At 48.3% G+C, this 19,253-nt stretch overlaps 1 protein-coding gene across 1 annotated transcript; it reads left to right on the forward strand.

Annotated features, from left to right (window-relative positions):
* The first annotated feature begins 797 nt into the window (after positions 1–797).
* TIMM17A (translocase of inner mitochondrial membrane 17A) lies at positions 798–11,183 on the forward strand. Its single transcript, XM_019750938.2, has 6 exons — positions 798–897; positions 4,705–4,804; positions 4,932–4,995; positions 7,324–7,452; positions 8,160–8,270; positions 10,350–11,183. The coding sequence occupies exons 1-6, from the start codon at positions 872–874 to the stop codon at positions 10,436–10,438; spliced, it is 519 nt and encodes a 172-aa protein (XP_019606497.1). The 5' UTR covers positions 798–871; the 3' UTR covers positions 10,439–11,183.
* Positions 11,184–19,253: the final 8,070 nt, after the last annotated feature.

Genomic DNA, 19,253 nt, shown 5'->3' on the forward strand with positions numbered 1-19,253 from the left:
CCTAACAACGTTGTCTGTTTTCTAGCTGTCGCTACTGTAAGAATTCGGCCTTTAGTACACATGACACGCAAAATATGTTCCTCGACCGTCAGGCTTCTGGTGAGCACGAGGCTACGAGCAGCAAAGGCTTCAGGGCGTCGCAAGGTGTGTCCGGGTTTTGCCTGCGTCGGGGCGGGCGTGGCGCCCCTGACACCCCCGTTGTTCAAGGGTCGCCTTGCACCTCTTTTAGTCTCCACCGCAGCCGCTTTCCTGCCGTCGCGTGACAGGCTCGCTGCCCGCGAGCTCCGGGGCCCGAGGCCGCCTGCGGGCCGCCCTCCTCGCAGCCCACGCCCTCACGTCTTCTGGGGACCGCGCGGAGGGAGGCCCAGGAGAGGCTCTGTCGTCGCTGTCCCTCCAGGCGAGGCCCACCCCTTGGTCCCAGCACCTCGCCCACATCTGTGGAACATCTGCCACATTCCAGGTCCGGTGCCCGAAGGACCAAAACACTGTCGCCCCAAGGGCCGCGTGAGAGCGTCACGAACGATGTCGAATGGGGCGGTATTAATTCACAGCCGGCAGCCAAAGAACTTAAAAAAGGAAAAATATTTAGAAAGTCTGTGAACGCCAGCGGCAAGACACCTGGTTTCTGTCAGGCCACCGAGCTTCCGGTGACAGGGAACCGGAAGTCCTCGTCGCCAGGCGATCGGCCCCCCGCCGGGAGGACCGGGGCGGGGCCAGCCTCACACTGCTCCCGACTCTGGGCTCCCATTGGCTGCGGGGGGAACCGGTGAACCAATCCCCGCAGACCTTAGCGCCCTCCTCTTGCGTCACTACCGCCTCCGGGCCAGGCCCCGCCCCGCTCTCCCGGCGTCGCTCGCGCGCTGGAGTCAAGATGGAGGAGTACGCTCGAGAGCCGTGGTGAGTTTGACCGGCGTCCTCGCCTGCCTCTGCCCCTCTACCCTCGCTGCTCTCTGTCCAGGCTCCCGAGGTCGTGGGCGCGGGTTGGTAACCGGGGGCGGCGCGGGCTGCAGCGGCCCGTCGGCTTCCCAACCCGGGCCGCTGGCGCCCAGCCCCCCGGTGACCTTGCGGTGGGCGGTGAGAGGTCCAGGCGTGGGCTGTGTAGAGCGAGCCTCGGACCTGCTCCCGCCCTGGGGCCCGGCCTGCCTTGTGCACGGTCAGTAATCGTGCCCCCTGCCCGCCGAGGTGACCTTGGACCCGTCCCTGCCCTGCGCTTTGCTCAGCCCCTGCGTCGAGGAAGGGAAGACAGGCCTCTGAGCGGGTGCCATGCTCGTGGGATTCTTTGTATCGTGATGTGTCAGGCATTTCAGAGGAGTGGAACTTAAGCTCCTATAAGCAGGGGCCTGGTTCTAGTGCTTGGAATTCTCCCTTGGAGGAGAAGGGGGTCAAAAATCATCTGGAGAATGAAAGAGATAGTAGCAGGTGTTCCCTGAAAAGCCATGAACAGGAGTTCGTTCGTTCATTCATTCATTCATTCATTCATTCAGAATTTATTGAGTGACAGGTCTGTGCTCAGTTTTTTGTTAGGTTCAGGGAATAGAAGCGTGAATAAATCAGGCACACAAATAGATCGTTATAAAAGAGCATGTTTGCAAACAGAGAGACGTCTCAGGTTGCCCGAGTTTACAGGCTGCTGGGGTCTTAAGAGAAAAGTCAGGTCATATGATTTGGGTTAGTCACCTGTTTTACTGTGTTAGAGCAGGGACTGAGGTGTTTTCAAGTTGTGCCCAAGACTTTAGGCTATTAGGAAGTGAATTTAATCGTTTTCCAGGTGGTTCACACCCTTTTTTAAAAAAATTAAATCTGTTGGGGTAACTTGGTTAATAACATATAAATTTCAGGTGTCCATTTTTATAATCCAGCACCTGTGCACTCTGTAGTCTAGACCACCTGAAGTCTAGTCTCCATCTTGTACATGACCCTCTTCATCCTCGCCCAACCCCCGTCCCCTCTGGTAACCACCATTCTGTTGTCTCTGTGAGTTTGGGTTTTTCGTTTGTTTGTTGTTGTTTATTGAGGGACTTTATATGACCTTGCCAGCTGTAGCCATGTTGCCTGCTTTGTGCCCTCCCTCAATGGGTGTGTTTCAGCATCTCCCAGCTCTTTAAAATTTCCTTCTCCAGAGGTAATTGCCCCCCCATCCTGGATGTGCTCAGACATGCAGAGGTCAGCGCATTGTAGGCTGCTGTTAGCAGTTACTGTTAGACGTGGTATAATGACACAGGGTGGCAGGAGAATAAATTATTTAACTTTTTTGAGTTAAAGGTGTTACAAGAATAATGAGTTTTCGTCTAGTCGTTCATTAGGGGGCCCCTTTGCTTTCTCTTAGTGCGTATGTTTGGAAGCACTACAGTAGGTTTTGTAGTCAAAATTGCTTTGCTCTTTTGGACTGTTTGGTAAGAGTATTTTCTCGTCATCCAAGCTCAAACTATAAGCATCTCCCTCCCACGCCCACCCCGTATATAGTCTGAATTCTTTCAAAACGTCTGCCTTTCAGTTCCTAGTGTAGGATCTCACGTGGGGTCCCTAATGCCTTTCTCAGTAGCTTCCCAATTGCTCTCCTTGTCTCCAGCGCCCTTGAATACGTCATATGGACTTAATCATCCCAAAGTAGGACTTGCCACATCCTACTTTGTATCATATGTTTTCTTTTCAAAAACCCTAAGTCTTTATGATACAGTGGAAAGAACTTTGGGGCTTTGCAGTACTATATTTTGTATTTAAATTGGTTCTAGTTACTGCTTATATGACCTTGAGCAAGTTACTTAATCTCTGAGCCTTTGTTAATCTATAAAATGGACATCAGACAGGAAAACTCTTTTGCAAAGTTAAAAGATAAGGATTCTAGAGGAAAATAGCATAGCTTTCTTGAAAATCATAGGTTTTATTTGCCTAATAAGGCACCTAAAACATAGTTGATACTTATTAAATGATAACTTGTAGTCTTGTTGCTGTTACTTACTGGTTCTCTGTGGCCTATATTGGTCTGGCATGTACAGTCTATTAGGTTTTGGCTTCAGCCTTTCGCGTAGCCCATCACTTTCCTGGCAGGAACATGGTGGTTTAGCAGGACTTTGTTCAGAAAGTCTTCTTTTTGTCTTGCCTCTGTTGTGGACATCCTCTCGGAATACATACGCTGGCTGCTCCCTGATCTGAATTCTGCCGCTCTTTACTGATTCTGTAATGCTCATCACTTTCAGCTCCAACTAATTATGAGGTCGTTTCAGCTAGATCTTTGAAAGTTACTGACCTACCACTCAGGGAGCCACTAATTCATTCTCCTGTGTCTTTCCTCTTTACTTCCTGTTAACGTTTCTACCATTTTAAAGAAAGTTTCCTGGTCCTCTTTAGTCCCTCAGCTGCTTCTCAAACTGTTAAAGTGAAGTCAGGTTACCTGTGCTTGGGGTTAAACGATCAACTCTCAGTGGGTCCTGGGAAGGGCCCCACGAGTCTGCATCTCTGGCCAGCTCCCAGGTGCTGCTGGTTTTGACCCCAAAAGCGAGCTGGGGGTAGCAAGGGCCCAGAGCATCCTGCCAGCAAGACAAGTGGAGTATCTGCTGCCTGAGGCAGTTCTGTGTGGTCCTGAGTTGTGTTACTTGAAAAGGATATGTTTAGCCTGCACAGTTTTGCATGCCTGTCTGGCGAAGTCAGAAATTACTCATTATTCAAATTCTCCAGCAGCATCAGTCTGCCGAATTCACAGGTTTACTTGAGCGGGTAGCTTGCCCATAGGCTTGTTATAGCATTTGACCCTTGACACTAGATAAAAGAAAAATCTTTTATTTATAGTGGGTTGAAAATGAATGTAACTATTCACAGACGTTTTTATAAGCCAGATTCTTAGACTATTACCGTGTTTCCCTGAAAATAAGACCTAGCCGGACAATCGGCTCTAATGCATCTTTTGGAGCAAAAATTAATATAAGACCTGGTCTTATTTTACTGTAAGATCGGGTCTTATAATGTAATGTAATACCTGGTCTTATTTTACTATAATATAAGATCGGGTCTTACATAATATAATATAATGCTGGGTCTTATATTAATTTTTGTTCCAAAAGGCACATTAGAGCTGATTGTCCAGCTGGGTCTTATTTTCGGGGAAACAGGGCAATTCTGATCAGATTACTCAGATTCCAGTGTGTTGCATAAGTTAGGGCGCTACATTTGGAGGCCAGCTGGGTTTACAGATTTAACCTCTAATTATTGGATATTCCAGTGTGTTAAATGGATCTGGTACAAACTGGAGTTCTAAATGTTAACTTGGACTCAATAAACCCAGAAAGAATTTCAAACTGAAAATTTGTCTTCCTCTGCACCAATTGAGTCCCCATTCTTTGGGTCTCAGCTTTAAATTGTGCTGCAGCTGGAAGGCTTCCCTTGATCCCTAGGCGACTGGGCCAGCCTTCTTGATTATAACATGATTTCCTGCATATATGTTTGCTCTCGCACAGTGCCCTGCTTACACTGGACACACTAATTGTTAAACGAGTGAATAAAGTGTTGCCCACCTGTAGCTTAGGTGACTTGGGCTGAATAGATGTGGAGTGTTGGGAATCCTTTATCTTTGCCTGTGTTTTGGGGCTGAGTGTTTATTGGTTGCAGAGGACTCTGCATTGTCGTCTGTTGCACCACTTACTGGGTTAACAAGGGTTTTATGGTTCATGCATGAGAAACACAGTCATCTCTTTTTCCTCCCGTTCTTAGCCCCTGGCGAATTGTGGATGACTGTGGAGGGGCCTTTACGATGGGTACCATAGGTGGTGGCATCTTTCAAGCAATCAAAGGTTTTCGCAATTCTCCAGTGGTAAGTGGGTGAATGGTCTTGTTTTATTATCACTTGAAACCTAGGTTTGCTAATGTCACTGACGGCCCCATCAGTGGGTTGGAAATGTATTATCCTTCTAATATAATTTTGGTTCCTGTTTTTATAGGGAGTAAACCACAGACTACGAGGGAGCTTGACAGCTGTTAAAACCAGGGCCCCGCAGTTGGGAGGTACGAACACAGAATTTCTCCGTTTGTGCTCCAGACTCTTCCTGTGTATTTGAAGATGAAGCTCTGGTTTCTCCTCCGTTTTTACACCAGTTACTGAGCTTCGTTCAGTCTACCCGTTTGTTACAAACGAATATCTCTGTAGGTTCTTCTTGACTTACGGTTTGTTCAGGAATTAACTTGAATTGTTGCTTCCATTTGAAAATCTTGTCTGTCCTTCAGGCACTTGATGGTGTTCTGTTTTGTCTTGTTTTCTGCTCTTGTCCAGAAGGAAGACCATGTGTTTAAGGCTCGGGTTTGTAAGAGTGAGGAGCGCTGGCTCCCGGGGCAACAGCTGAAAACAGTGGGGTGGGAAGGCTGGGGTTTCGTGGGAAAGAAGCCGAGGGAGCTGGTCGGGCCGCTCTCCAGGGTTGGCTTGTGGGCATTGTCCAGAGCTCAGTGCGGAACTGGAAAAGGGGACATTCATTGCCCCTTTGAAGCTCGCTTATTCAGAAGCTGGGAGAAGAGCGGTGATATGAGTGTGGAGGTTCCATTGACTTACACAGAAACAGGGTAGAGAGGCCACACAACATGAGGACGGCAGACATACTGCTTTGTCCTCCTTGGTGATTTTGTGCGGCAGGAGATGCCGTCTTCTCTTTGTCCTGGGCGTGTTTTCCTCTAGGGGACAGTCCAGTAGCTAATAGCCACCATTGACTGAGTGCTTGTTATGTGCCAAGCTCCCTCCTGAGGGTTTTACAGCATGTTTTTATTTAATCCTCACAGCAACATCAGAGGTAAGTGCTGTGTCCCCATTTCCCAGGTGAGGACACTGAGGCTCTGAGGGTTGAAGTGATGGTGTTGCTCTCCTCTCCTTTCCTTTCCTTCCTCTGAGAACTGTACAGCCTGAAAGGAAGTAGTGGCTACTTGTCCTTTGTTTCCATGGTTACTGTGAAGGATGGCAAGTAGTAGTAAAATCCACAGCGACCTGGGCCTCCCGTGCAGGCAGAAGCCGTACGGACTTTCACAGGTTTTTGCATGTCTGCTTCCGTCACATCGGCATTTTCAGTAAATAAAAAAACAGGTAACTGTCACAGCCAAGAAGAGCCTAAAGGGATGTGATGACTAAACGTACTGTGTCCTGAAACAGAAAAGGACATAGAAACTGAGGAAATCTGAGTGAAGTGTGGACTTCAGGTAATAATGGTCTATATTGGGGCATTAATAGTGACAAATGCACTGTGCGAACGTGAGACGTTAGGAACTGGGCACCTGGGTGTGTGACTCGTGGGAACCCCCAGTACTGCCTTCACAACTTCTCGGTAACTCCCAGGTTTATTAAAAAAAAAAACCAGCCAGGGTGATATGGACGAAGAGTATATCGGTATGTGTGACTTGGGATCATTTATTTCAAATCCTCGGGGTCCATCTTTTTAAGGAAAATTGAGAAATATTTATGGTGTCTTGAATTTTAAAAATACTGGGATGACATTTTCAGTTTCATGCAGTGAGCACTTACTGAGCTCTTCCCATTAAGACCCAGAGCAGGCAGCGTGGGAAGGTCGAGTCGTGTCCTGCAGAACCTTGTATTTTCAGAGGGGAAAGAAAGATGTTTTATGTGTAGAAGAGTTAAATTGTCTGTATGTCACCCAGAGATGCTGACCATTCAAGTCTTGGTGGTGTCTTTCCCGACTGTGTGTACTTGTGTATGTGTGGGTGTTTTATTTTGCAAATTGTTACTATGTTTAGGAAGGGATTATTTTAAGAGCCAAGTAATCTGATTTAGGGTTGTTTTTAGTTTCACGCTTGAGGCCTCAAGGGTAGAAAGGATAGAGAAGCGGTGGTTTCTGCTGCCTTGAACCTCCGTAATTCTGTCTGTATCATTCATGTGCCACGTTGGCATGTGTGGGCTTACACCTGCAATGCATTCCAGAAAAGCTGGATCGCTTGTTTTCCCGTTGGTGATTTTCATAGAGTAGATACCCAGTGACACTTAATGAAGAAAGGAAAAAGTAGAGGTGAGACAGAGTGGTAAGAGAGCAGGAGAAGGAAGCAGGGTGGTTGCTTTTGCTTATCATTCGTCCTAAAAGGGGGGTTTGAATGTGCTTAGCCTGACTCTCAGGCCTGCCTCATTTCTTGTAGGTTTTGGGTCATTGCTCATTTCCCAACTGATACAGTACAGCCCAAGCTTTGTTCAAGAGATGAGCATCCTGACTTTTGTTCAGTGCTTATTTATTCAAACTTGTGTTTGCATGTGTTTGTTTGGAGTGTTGTTATTTAAACTTATTCTTTACTATAACATTTTCAATGTCAGATGAAAACCTGCTATTTGTTTTGTTTTTAAATCAACAGGTAGCTTTGCAGTGTGGGGCGGCCTGTTTTCCATGATCGACTGCAGCATGGTTCAGGTCCGAGGGAAGGAGGACCCGTGGAACTCCATCACGAGCGGGGCCTTGACAGGAGCCATCCTGGCAGCACGAAGTAAGTGCTCGCGCAGACACACGCGTGGAGCAGGGCTCGGGGAGCCCCTGCCCTAACGGGGTGACATCTGGGCTGCATGAGACCGAGCGCTGCTTGGGGTGGTACAGCATGAGTGTGTGGCGATTTGGAAAACAAGTAAGAGGGTCTGGTGTGTCAGGAGTGTTTGAGAGCGAGAGCCGAGTTTGAGTCTGCCCCTTACAGTGGGTAAGAGCACTTTGCCGGACTTTCTGTGCCACCGTTTCTTCATCAGTTCTCTGGAATTAATTGAACCTGCCACCTGGGGTTGTCAAGGAAAAAGGCCCAGAACCACCTCCTGGGTCTTTGGGACTCAGCAAATCAGAATTCCTTTGGGCTCAGTGGTTTGGGCCAGGAGTTGGCAAACTTTCTGCAGAGGGCCAGGTAGTAAATATTTTAGGCTTTATGGGCTATGAGTTTTTGTCACCATGATTCAGCTCTGCCATCATTGCATGAAAACAGCCATAGACAATACATAAATGAATGAGCATGGCTGTTCCAATAAAACTTGATTTACATAAACGGGCAGTGAGTTGGATTTGAGCTGTGGCCCATAGTTCTGACTCCTGGTCCAGCCAGTGAGGAAGGGTTTGGGGCTGGGGGCAGCACGGAGCTGTACGGACAACTCTTCGCTGTAGCTTACGTAAACGAGGTTTCCATTCAGCTGATCTCTCTGTTATTAATGTATTCAGATGGACCAGTGGCCATGGTTGGGTCAGCCGCGATGGGTGGCATTCTTCTGGCTTTAATCGAAGGAGCTGGTATCTTGTTGACAAGATTTGCCTCTGCACAGTTTCCCAACGGTGAGTCTTTTTTCTGCTTAATACCATCGCCCAGACAGTTTGGAATGGTTTCCTAGGGGTTGAAGGAAACGTATTTTGTCTGCTAAAACGTGGTAGTGGTTTTACGTTACGTATCAATGTGCTGTGGGTCATAAGGATTGTGATAATGGGTTGATTCTATTTGAAAAGCTGGACGTGGTCCCGCTACCATGTTTACCCACTGGAGCTCAAGTGCTTTGGGCGGTAAGTTGCTCTTGGTCGTCTTCCCTTAGTTCTCAGGCGTTATCTGTGCCCAGGTGCGCATTCTGAGAAAACGCTCGTCATCCCAGAGGTGCTTGCAGAGAGGTGCTTGCAGGTGTCTAACAAGAGCGGTGGTCGGGCGGCACGTTCTCACTGGACACGAGTGTGCCAGGCGCTGGGGATGTCGTGCTAAACAAGGGCTTGTGGTGGGGACACCAGCCAGCACGTGCACAGATAGATGAGTCCAATTGTGTGACTTGCTTTGAAGAAAGGGACTCACTTCAGGGTCCTCGGGGACCCTGTTTGTGAGAAGTGATACGATTTGTTGTAATTGTCCTGTTACCCACAGACAGTTGGGGAAGGCAGAGTGTGAGCCGAGCGATCTCTGCACTGCCATGGCACACCAGCCCCGCTGTGCCTTGTGACTCGGAAAACTCAGTTGTCTAAACGAGCCCTCACTCCTGGCTGCCAGTCTGGCTCCCGTTCAGGCTCTGTCCTTGACGGTGGAAGGAAGCAGAAGATACCGCGAGGATCCTTGTGGTGACAGCTTCACTGGCCTCTGGGGAGGGAAATGAGCCGAGCAGGGAGCCAAGCTGTGCCTGGAAAAGACGCGTGCAGAGTGAGGACAGGGCGCGGCGCCCCGCGGGCTTCCCCAGGCGCCAGGGAGCGCTGCAGCGCCTGCGTGGCAGCGTCAGACGCACTTCTCACCAGAGCTGGCGTGACCCGGACCCTGGACTTAGGGCTCTGGTTTTCAGTCATGACTCTGAGTTAATCCTATTAGGAGGAGGGTCACTTTCTAACTTGTTTGTACCACTTTTGTGTGAAAGACTTCACATAAAACAACAGAAAGGTCCATGTGTCCACAAATTCAGGAGTTGATGTGACAAAAACTTAGCTGTGTTGTCTTATAGAAATTAGCCTCTGTTGCTTTGGGCTTGCTTCCGCAGAGGGAATCTCAAAAAGAGTGCATTTTATTTTGACAGGAACTGTGGGGCTGGGGGCGGTGCAGGGGAGAGTCTTTGAAAAGTTAATCATTTTCCCAATTAACTTACACAAAAACGTCCTTAAAACAGTGGGAAAAACTAGATAATACTGTATCTGAATGGTAACAGTGGTTCGCCTTGCTTTCTCTTTTTCACCCCATGTCTTCTCAAGTGTTCGATAAAGCGCATGTGTGTCAGTGGCACGAAGCGTTGGGGAGCCCAGAACTTCCCACCGCCCCGCATCACGTAGCTGTCAGTCTGTGTCAGGTCCCCTGGGGAAGAGAGGGCTATTCCCAGGGAAGTCTTTTTGTTTTTCTAAAGAGACACATTTTTTCTTAGTCCACGGGCCCTCCTCTTTGTGAACTAAATCCCGTCAGACTGTTTATGCGAATTAGGGACAGCTTCCCACTGCAGACTGTATGCAAATTAGGGGCGTCTCCCCACTTCAGAACTCATTTCCTACTTGATCCGTTGTAGAAATTGGATTGCCCAGTTCTCTTAAAACATGACCAAGGTACTTAAACCGCGGAAGCAATTTTAAAGAGCCACTGAAGATCGTACCAAGAGGTAGGCGGCAGCGGGTAGCAGCAGTTGCCAGAAAGGTGTGACTCTTGCTTCTTACTCATTGGCCTGTCTGACCTTCTGGCCAGAAGTTGAGAGCTGTTGGCTCTGGAGCATAAGAGGCTCCGGTCTGTCGTGTGTCACCCACCGTGTGAAGTCGCCGTCACGGGAACTAGGCAGACCTACAGAGAAACTGAGGTTACAGACACCTCGTGTGTACTCGTGTTTGTCGAGCTGATTGATCTCTCTGCAGAGACATGTTCTCGATGATGTAACTCTCCGGTGGTTTTTATATTCTTCTCTCTCTCAATCGCAGGTCCTCAGTTTGCTGAAGACCCCTCGCAGTTGCCTTCAGCCCAGCTAGCACCCTCACCTTTTGGAGACTACCAACAGCAGTACCAGTAGGGCTTGTAGCGGAATGAGCTGTAGTTCAAGAAGCATCTCGGCAGCACGTGCGGTCGGTTTCTAAACCACAGGTGGTGCGACTGTGGCCGATAGGCTACGAAGAGACATTTAGCACTTTTTCTATTTAAAGGAACGTGGGGGGTGTTAAACGGTGATCACACGTGAATGGCATGTGTGATCAAAGGAAATGTCCCGTATATTTAAAAGAAAACACTCCGTGCTTAGAAGATGAAGGACCAAAGGGCAGGCAGCAGTGAAACATGCTGTCACCTCCTTGGGGTCTTCTCCGCCTGGTTTTGTGTGTGCTGTTAGTCAAACAATAAACACTCCTGGAACTTGCTCCTTCTTTTAAGATAACCTGTACAGATGTACTTTCCATCCTCCGATACTTCAGGTAGTGCAGAGTACGTTGGAAATCGCATGTTTTGTGCTTAGGCCCTCGTCCCACTTGCAGTGGATTGTGTGTGTGAGAATCGTGCCGTCAACACGCACCCTTCCACAGAGATGCTGTGTAGATTGAAGGCCGAGGGAAAATGCTTCCCTTCACTTGGAAAGGAAAACACACTTTCTTGGTTTGCAGGTTGTCAGACACAAAACTCGACCTTCGAGGCTGCTGAAAAGCCCCGAAACAGCTTCCTTCGAGCGTAGCCGGTTCTGTGCGAGGACGCGTCCCTGAGGGCTGGTGGCACGGGGCGTGTGCTGTCGAGTGTCGCTCAACAATAAAAGAACATGCTGTTTTGATGTGTTCAAGTCCCCGAGCTGATCTGCACAAGGGTGTGTTTGGGGTCTGGTTGAGCCTGGCAATGGGTCAGCACTTCAGAATGGGCCGTTTTCCTGGTGGACCCGAAAATGGCACGTGGCCCTGGAGAAGGCATGATGCCGCCAGCCCCCTGTCTGCCTCGGGTGGAGCGCACGTCCGCTGGGCGGGGTGGGCATGCTTCTGGGGCCCGACGCCGTCCACAGGAAGCGTTTCATTCCTAATGTGCTTTGGTCCTTCGTGCGTGTGGTAAAATAACATATTTATCACTTTAACCAGTCGCAAGGGTACAATTCAGTGGGTTTAAATAGTCCCAGTGTTGTGTACTGTCACTTCCGTGTACCCCAAACTTGCTCATATCGACAGTCTGTACCCATTGAACACAGCACCCACTCTCCCTTCCCCTCGGCCCCTGGTAACCACAGTTCTGCTTTCTGTCTGAATTTGCCTACTCGGTACCTTTAAGTAGGACCACACAATATTTGTCCTGGAGTCTGTGATTTCATTTAGCATAACGTTTTAAGGTCCTTTCAAGTGGTCGCACGTACCCAAATCGTATTCTTTTTGATGGCTGCCTCATGTCCCATCGTGTGATTGTGCCACTTTTACCCATTCAGTTGGTGATGGACTCTGGGTTGTCTCCTCCACCTTCTGACTTGTGAGTGCTGCTGTGAACCCCAGTTTCAGATGGCCATTCCAGGCCTGCTTTCAGCTCTGGGTGTCCACCAGGAGGAGTTCCTGGGGCATCTGGTAGTTCCGTATCTTTCTGAGAAAGCGCCAGGCTTTCCTACGTTTTCCATTCCCAGCAGCCTGCACAAGGTCCCACCTTCCCACTTCCTCACCTATACTTGTTTTCGTCTCAGAAAGTACAGCCTCCTGGGAGGTGTGGCGTCTCCTGTGGGTGTGGTTTGCATGTTACCGTGATTCCCTGAAAATAAGACCTAGCCGGACAATCAGCATAAGACCAGGTCTTACATTAATTTTTGCTCCAAAAGCCGCATTAGAGCTGAGGTCTGGCCTGGTCTCATTTTCGGGGACACACGGTAGTGACCAGTGGTGCTGTGCTGACTGGCGTTTGAACATCTGCCTTGGAGATTTGCTTTCGAGGCTGTGGGTCTTAACTTTCAGTCAAAAAGACAGGAGCTGTGTATCCAGAGCAATTCCAAGCCAGCAATGGGAGTTACAAGCAAGCTTCCATGTCAGGGTATCCTACCAAATTCCTTCTCTTAAGCAGAACCAGTTTGGGAAGTAAGCTCCTTTCTTAGGAATTGTGATTCTTTGGGGGTTGGGTATACGTGATACTGGTATGTTTTTGCCATTTTATTGGTTAACTCTGGTGCCTTCAACTGAGCATGTCTGAAGCAATCCTTAGTTACAGATGAATTTTCTGGAATTAGGGGTGGGGTGGAAGAAAAGAAGCTTGAAAAAGATGGAAAGCCAGTTCTTTCTGGAGAACTTGAAATTTTGTTTGCTGTATGCAGGATACTAGGTGGAATGAAAAGCCTTCAGTGTATTCCTGACTGCACGCCCCTTCTGCTTGGGGGCTGTCCTCCCCCTGTCCTGCAGCTCTTGCCCGTGGCGTGGCGTGGCGTGGCGTGGCACGGGAGCTTGCCTTGAAGGCAGTGGTGCAGACTTCCCCAAAGCGTCTGATCTGAAGGTGGGGCTAGAGGAAGAAAGGTGAAGGGGGAAAACGCGCTTTTCTCTGAGCCCTGGGTACCATCTGCGGTGTCAGCAGGGTGTCCTGCCGCCCCGCAGCGTTTTCACTTGTGCTCTTTCCTTGGCCCCCTTTTGTTCTGACTCATCTCCAAAGACCCAGCCCAAGTGTCTCCGCAGCTTGGGCCCGGGTCCCCTTGTACCCCAGGGCTTGGCTTTGTTTTTAGTTTTCTTTCCCTTTTATCCCCAATATTTTTTTTCAATTAAAAATTTCAACCTGTAAAGTTGAGTTTTACAGTGAGCACACACACCCACCACCTAGATTCTATAAGTTCAGTAAATAGAAAACCAGATGGTTTAGGTTCTAATAAGTGTGCTCTTAAAATACTGATTTAATACATTTAACAAATATTCTAAAACTAATTGGGGTACGCTAGAGTAGAGCCCAGAATAAAAAGTACAACAACCAAATGTTTTAATTACCAAAGCAAATAACTGGAGAAACAAGCAGACAGGAAGGAGGCTTTCCCTCGCTCTCTCCTGGAACAATGGGCTTTTCTCAGTTTCAAGGTTGAAATGCCCATCAGAAAGGGCCCATCTGCTTTCCCTTTTTTCTTAGCATGGGACGCCGTGAAATTGGCACGGAGTGATTTCTGGGGGGTTTGGAAGACGAGGGTACAGCGACCCCTGCTGTTCCTACACGAAATGTCTGCAGGGTGAAAGCGTGGTAACAGCTCCACCGCGTGATCTGTTTTAGCTAAAACACCGTCTCCCTAAGTCCGTTCAGTCGTATTCTGGCTGGGCAGCTGCGCAGCCTGTTTCGTAAACAACTTCCGGAGCGCAGCCGCGCCCTTTCGTCCCCGGTGTCCCTGCAGCTGCAGAGCTGAGAGGTGACAGCCTGCGTGCAGCCTGCAGGTACTCAGTGAATAACGAATGAATTACAGGCAGGTGTGCGCGGCGCATTGAAAAAGGGGGACTTGAAAGAAACGTCTTAGGTATTTCAGGCGCACAAACGGCGCAACACCCCCAGTCGTCTGCACGGCTGGGAACCAAACATCGGTCTGTCGTTGGAGCCCGTGCGCGCAGCTCCCTGGCTTGTCGCCCCTTCCACCAGCGGAAACTGTTACCCTGGACTTGGGGGCAGCACTGCCGCGTGTGTCGTTGCACTTTGAGTTCATGGTGATTTGACACAGCTGGGGGTTTCTGTCAAGTTGCAAAAGGGGTTTGCGTGTACCTCTCGCCCAGCTGCCCATGTTCACATCTGACTCCGGAACAGTGACCAAACCAAGGCTTTGATCCGTTCACTGAACCGCAGGCCAAATCTCACGTGTTTTTTGGTAATGTCCTTTTTCTGTTCAGGATGTAATTGATTCATGACCCCAAATTCCATGAGTTGTCACGCCTCCTTAGTCTCCTCCAATCGTGACAACTTGTCAGCCTTTCCTTGTTTGTGACCTGGGGACTTGTGAGGAGCAGTGCGTGTTCCTTCGAGGAAACCCTCAGTCTGGGTGTGATGTTTCCTCATACGGTCCCGCGTTACTGGAGCCGATGACACACGCCCTGCCCGGTGCATGGGGTCCGGGAGGTGGTGGCCGTTTCCCTGCGGGTGTTGCCTTGGTCACTTGACAGGTGGTGCTGCTGGCTTCCTCCACTGCCAAGTCACTGGTGTCCCCTTTTTAAAGGGGCATCTGGGAGAAAACACTTTGAAACGAGGCAGATAATCACGTTTTTGCTTCAATGTTTGCCCCCTCACTTGGGCAGGAGGTGTTCTCATGGTGACTTCTGTTTTCTCCTCCCACACGGGTGTTAAGTTGCGCTGCCACGAAGAGCTGCCTGTAAGCGCTGTCGTCCGTCTGCTGACTCCGTTCCTGTCAGCACAGGCTCGTGGGCATCTGCTTCCAACAGGCCTGCTGTCCAGGGCTGAGGGTGCTTCCTCAGCGTGTTGACCTCTGGCCCCCACACCCTCCAGCGCTGCCCTCTGCGTGGAGCGCTTCCTGCTTCCAGGGCCTCAAGAGGCTGCAGCGCCTTCCTGATTTCCCTCCTGGGCACCGTGTTGGGAAGCCCATTCTGGGCACTGGGCGTGCTCGTGGTGACGGCTGAGTGCCTTTCAGTGATGAGGCGAGATGGATGCCTGTACGGTACCACCCCATGCACGCGCACGCGCCGCACACCCCTTTCTGTGTCCGTGTGTAAACAAAGCGAAACCCACGGCCCTTCCAACTGCAGCGGCACCACAGGATTCACTAGCCACCTCTGCTATTGTAACAGCAAGAAGCCTGACTCATCGGCAAGGATTTGCCTGTTCCAGCCTTGTTACCTGCGAGGCAGCTGCAGACCTGCCGGCCGGGCCTACCTCTGTGAGACACATGCCCCCGGAGAGCAGTGCGGTCCCGTCGGTGCCACCGCTTCTCTGTCAGCCTTCACTCAAAACATTGTCCCAGGCGCTTTGGGTCCACAGCTGGCTTCATCGCTGTGCTTATGTGATTCGTGGGTGGCACATGAGCAGTCGCTGGCTGCATTCCGTCTTTCTACATCTTGGTTGATTTTCAAACTTACACTTGGTGCAGTTCACTCTGGTGTGCGGGTCTGTGGATTTTGACACCACGGTTGACACGGGACAGTCACATCACCTGTGATGTTTTTCATGCTGCCTCTTCGTAGTCACTCTTCCCTCCGTTCCCTCTGACCCTGGCAACTACTGATACGTCTTCTGTCTGTGGCTTTACCTTGTCAAGAGTGTCACGTAAGTGGGATCCCAGAGCATGGAGCGTGGGGCCTGGTTTCTCATTTACCAAAGTGCCCTAAGAGTCCTGTGTGACATGAGTGAATAGTTTCTCCCTTTTCATTGCCGAGTGCTGTCCCACTGTGCAGACGTGCCACCATCTGGTCGTTCAGCAGCTGGAGGATGTCGGGGTTGTTGCCATTTTTGGGCAATAATGAAGAAAACTGCTACAGACATTCACTTGCTGATTTTTGTGTGAACGTGTTTTCATTTCTCTTGGTGAGTACCTAGGATTGCTGAGGCCTGAGGAAGGCATGCATTGAGCGATTCTTGTAGGTGCGTGATCATACCTTGGGGTTTGATTCGCATTTCTCATGACCAATGACACTGAGCACCTTTTTATGTTTATTTGCCATCATCATATGTTTTTGATAAAGTGTTTGCTCAAACCTTTCACCTCCTTTTTTTTTCTTTTGTTTGTTTGGGTTTGAGAGTTCTTTATACAGAAGGTGACAAAAAATGTATACACATTTTAAGAAAGGAAAAAACTATTAAAATTGTAATACTCAATATATACTGATAACAAAAGATAAATACAAATCACGTGTATATATTTTTTTGGCACCCCTGGTATATGTGGATACAAATCCTTTGTCAGACTTGTGCTTTGCAAGTATTTCATTTATTTATTTATTTTTTTTGCACCTTTGTCAAAAATTAGTTGTGTGGGTCTGGGTTCTTCTCCGTTCGGTCCCACTGGTCCGTGGGTCTGCCCTTCCCTCACTGGTGTCACACTGTAGCTTTGTCGTCACTGCAGACCTAGGTGGTGTGGCGTCCTCCAGCTCTGTCCATCTCTCTCACTGGGTTCCTTGACTGTCTCTGCCCCCACACATTTTACGATGAGCTTGCTGGTATCCCCACAAAAGCCTGCTGGGACTTGTACTGGGGTGAGTTTCATCAGTCTGTGATCATCTTTAGCACACAGATCCTGCATGTAAGACTTTGTTAGATTTAAACCGAGGTGTTTCATCTGGGGAGTGCTATTTGAATGGCACTGTTCTCAAGTTTTATTGTTTATTACTACAAGTAGAAATGCAGCTGACTGTTGTATACTGACCTTGTACCCTGTAACCTTGATGGACTCAGTTACTAGTTCTAGGAACTGTTTTGTAGCTTCTCTGAGTGAGATTTCCTCGTAAACACCACGTTGTCTGGGGTAGAAACGGCTTGCTTTCTTTCCAGGCTGTGTGACTGTCCTTTCTCTTTCTGCCATATCACCCGGCACCTCCAGTCTGATGCTGAGGAGGAGCAGTGAGATATGAGAGGCGTCCTTGCCTTGTCCCCCCGTCCCCTCTTGTCCAGAAGGGACAGTATTCATTCTTCACCATTAAGGATAATGTCATTGGTAGGATTTTTGTAGATTCTCTTTATAAGGTTAAGGAAGTTCGCTTCTGTTCCTGCTTTGCTGAGAGTGGTTGTTTTGGTCATGAATGGATTTTTGTCAAATCCGTTTTCTGTGGTCTGTTATCACATAGTTTTTCTTCTTTAACCTGTTAAAAGGGTGAGTTACGTTGATTCATTTTCAAGTGTTGAACCAGGTTTGTCCTCTAAGGATAAACCCCCCTAAGTCATGATGTATTATCCTTTTTGTATATTTCTGGATTTGATCTGTTCTGATTTTGGTGATGGTTTTTGTCTCTGTGGTCGTGAGGAATATTGGTCTGTAGTTTTCTCGTGATGCCTTTGTCTGGTTTTGTCATTAGAGCAATGCTGACCTTAAATGAGTTGGAGAATGTTTCTACCTCTTCTGTTTTCTGGGAGAGGTTGTGTCAAATTGGTATTATTCCTTATGGAAATGTCTGATGGAGTTCATCTGGGCCAAGAGGGTTTTGTGTTGGAAGGCTTTTTAACTAGGATTCCGTTTCTCCAATAGATACAGTTGGCTCTCTGTGTCTGAGTTTCACATCGGATTCAGCCGGCAGCACCTTGAAACTACAGGAAGTCCTCATGTAACGCTGTCCATGAGTTCCTGGAAACTGATTTTAAGCGAAACAATATATAACGAAACCAATTTTACCCGAGGCGAGTTGATATAAATAAGAGTTAAGTTCCTACGATGTATTTCTTTCTGGTCACAAAAACTTCGCCAAACTTCTAAATAAAGACCCAAAGCACTTTTCCTATTAAGTATTGAAATGAATGTGAGTTATCCATACATTTAAGAAAGAGAATGTATTTATTAAATCCATACATTTAATAAAATCAGGGAAGATAATGACTTTCTAACCTGCTGGTCCTGCTCCAGGGTCACTAGGCAGGAGCCCCTCCGGGCAGCTCAGGGCACAAGGTTGGGACCCACCCTGCACATGTCACCCTTCTGTTGCAGGGCACTCGCACTGGCACGCCAGCTCAGCTCACAGGCACTTCTTTGGGGTGTGGGAGGAAATGGGAGTCCCCAGAGAAAACCCACCCAGACCTAGGGAGAACCCACAGGCTCCACACAGACGGAGGCCCCAGCAAGGGAGCAATTGTTTTTTCTCATCAACGTTGTAACAAAATGACGTTAACGAAATGTTACTTGAGGACCTGCTGTATTGGGGGGAAAGTTACATTGTTGCTGACAGTACTTGATAGTAGTTAGGCTGCAATGGCTGCCTGTGTACTGAGCAGGTAGACTTTTTTCTTGCGTTATTCCCTAAACAATACAGTGTAACATAGACGCCATTTACATTGTCTCAGGTATTCTGAGGAGTCTAGAGATGATTTGAAGTATCTGGGAGGATGTGTGTAGGGTGCATGCAAATACTGTGCCATTTTATGTAGGGACATGAGCATGGTGGATTTTGGTGTTCATTGGGGGGGGGTCGGGTTCTGGAACCCCAGGGACAACTGCATAGGACTTTTTAGATTAACATTTCCTTCTGGAGTGAGCTCTGGTAGTTTACATCTTTTGAAGACTCAGTCTATTTCATCTCTGTGTCAAATGTATCAACATAGGGCTGTCAGCAGTTTCTTTTTACTAGTCTTTAAATTTCAGGGGTGGTAGCATGCTGCTCTTGGCTTTGAGGGAGATATTTCCTTTATTCTACTAGGCAGTGGGCATGGTTCTAAAGGGAGACACCATTTGCTGTCCAGGGGTATAGGCTGGGGTTTCTCAGCCTTGGCACTGCTGTTGTTCCAGGCTGGATAATTCTGAGTTGTGGGGCTGGCCTGTGCAAGGGAAGAGGTTCAGAGGGTCCCTCTTTTTTTGCTCACTCTTCCTTTTTGCATCTCATTCTGTCCTTCTGTGATAATTTTCCTTCTTGAAGTAATTCCTTTAGAATTTCTTTTGTGGGAGTCTGTTAGTGGTAAATACTCGATATTTGTTACCTATAAATCTATTTTGCTCTCATTCTTGAATAATAGTTTAGCTGAATGTACAGTTCTAAGTTGACGGGTTTTTCCTCATTGTTTTGAAGATAATGTCTTCTGGCCTCTGTTGCTGATTGGAGGTCTGCTGTTGGTCCAGTTTCTACCTGTCATTCGTTTGTAACCTGTTCTATTTCTTTTGCTGTGTCTTCCTCAATTTAGCTAAAACATGTCTACATATAGGTTTATTTTTATTTTTTTGCTTGGAATTTGTTGTGACTTTTAAATCTATAAAATCATGCTTTGCATCAGTTCTGAAAGATTTCCAGCCATTA

This window comes from Rhinolophus sinicus, linkage group LG12, assembly GCF_036562045.2.
Source record: "Rhinolophus sinicus isolate RSC01 linkage group LG12, ASM3656204v1, whole genome shotgun sequence".
NCBI classification, from domain to species: Eukaryota; Metazoa; Chordata; class Mammalia; order Chiroptera; family Rhinolophidae; genus Rhinolophus; species Rhinolophus sinicus.

Excerpts from the sequence above, each read along its gene's own strand:
- TIMM17A (XM_019750938.2), top strand. The coding sequence starts at position 872 with ATGGAGGAGTACGCTCGAGAGCCGTG. Across the intron at positions 898-4,704 it reads GAGTACGCTCGAGAGCCGTG|CCCCTGGCGAATTGTGGATG; the intron begins GTGAGTTTGACC and ends TCCCGTTCTTAG. Across the intron at positions 4,805-4,931 it reads GTTTTCGCAATTCTCCAGTG|GGAGTAAACCACAGACTACG; the intron begins GTAAGTGGGTGA and ends CTGTTTTTATAG.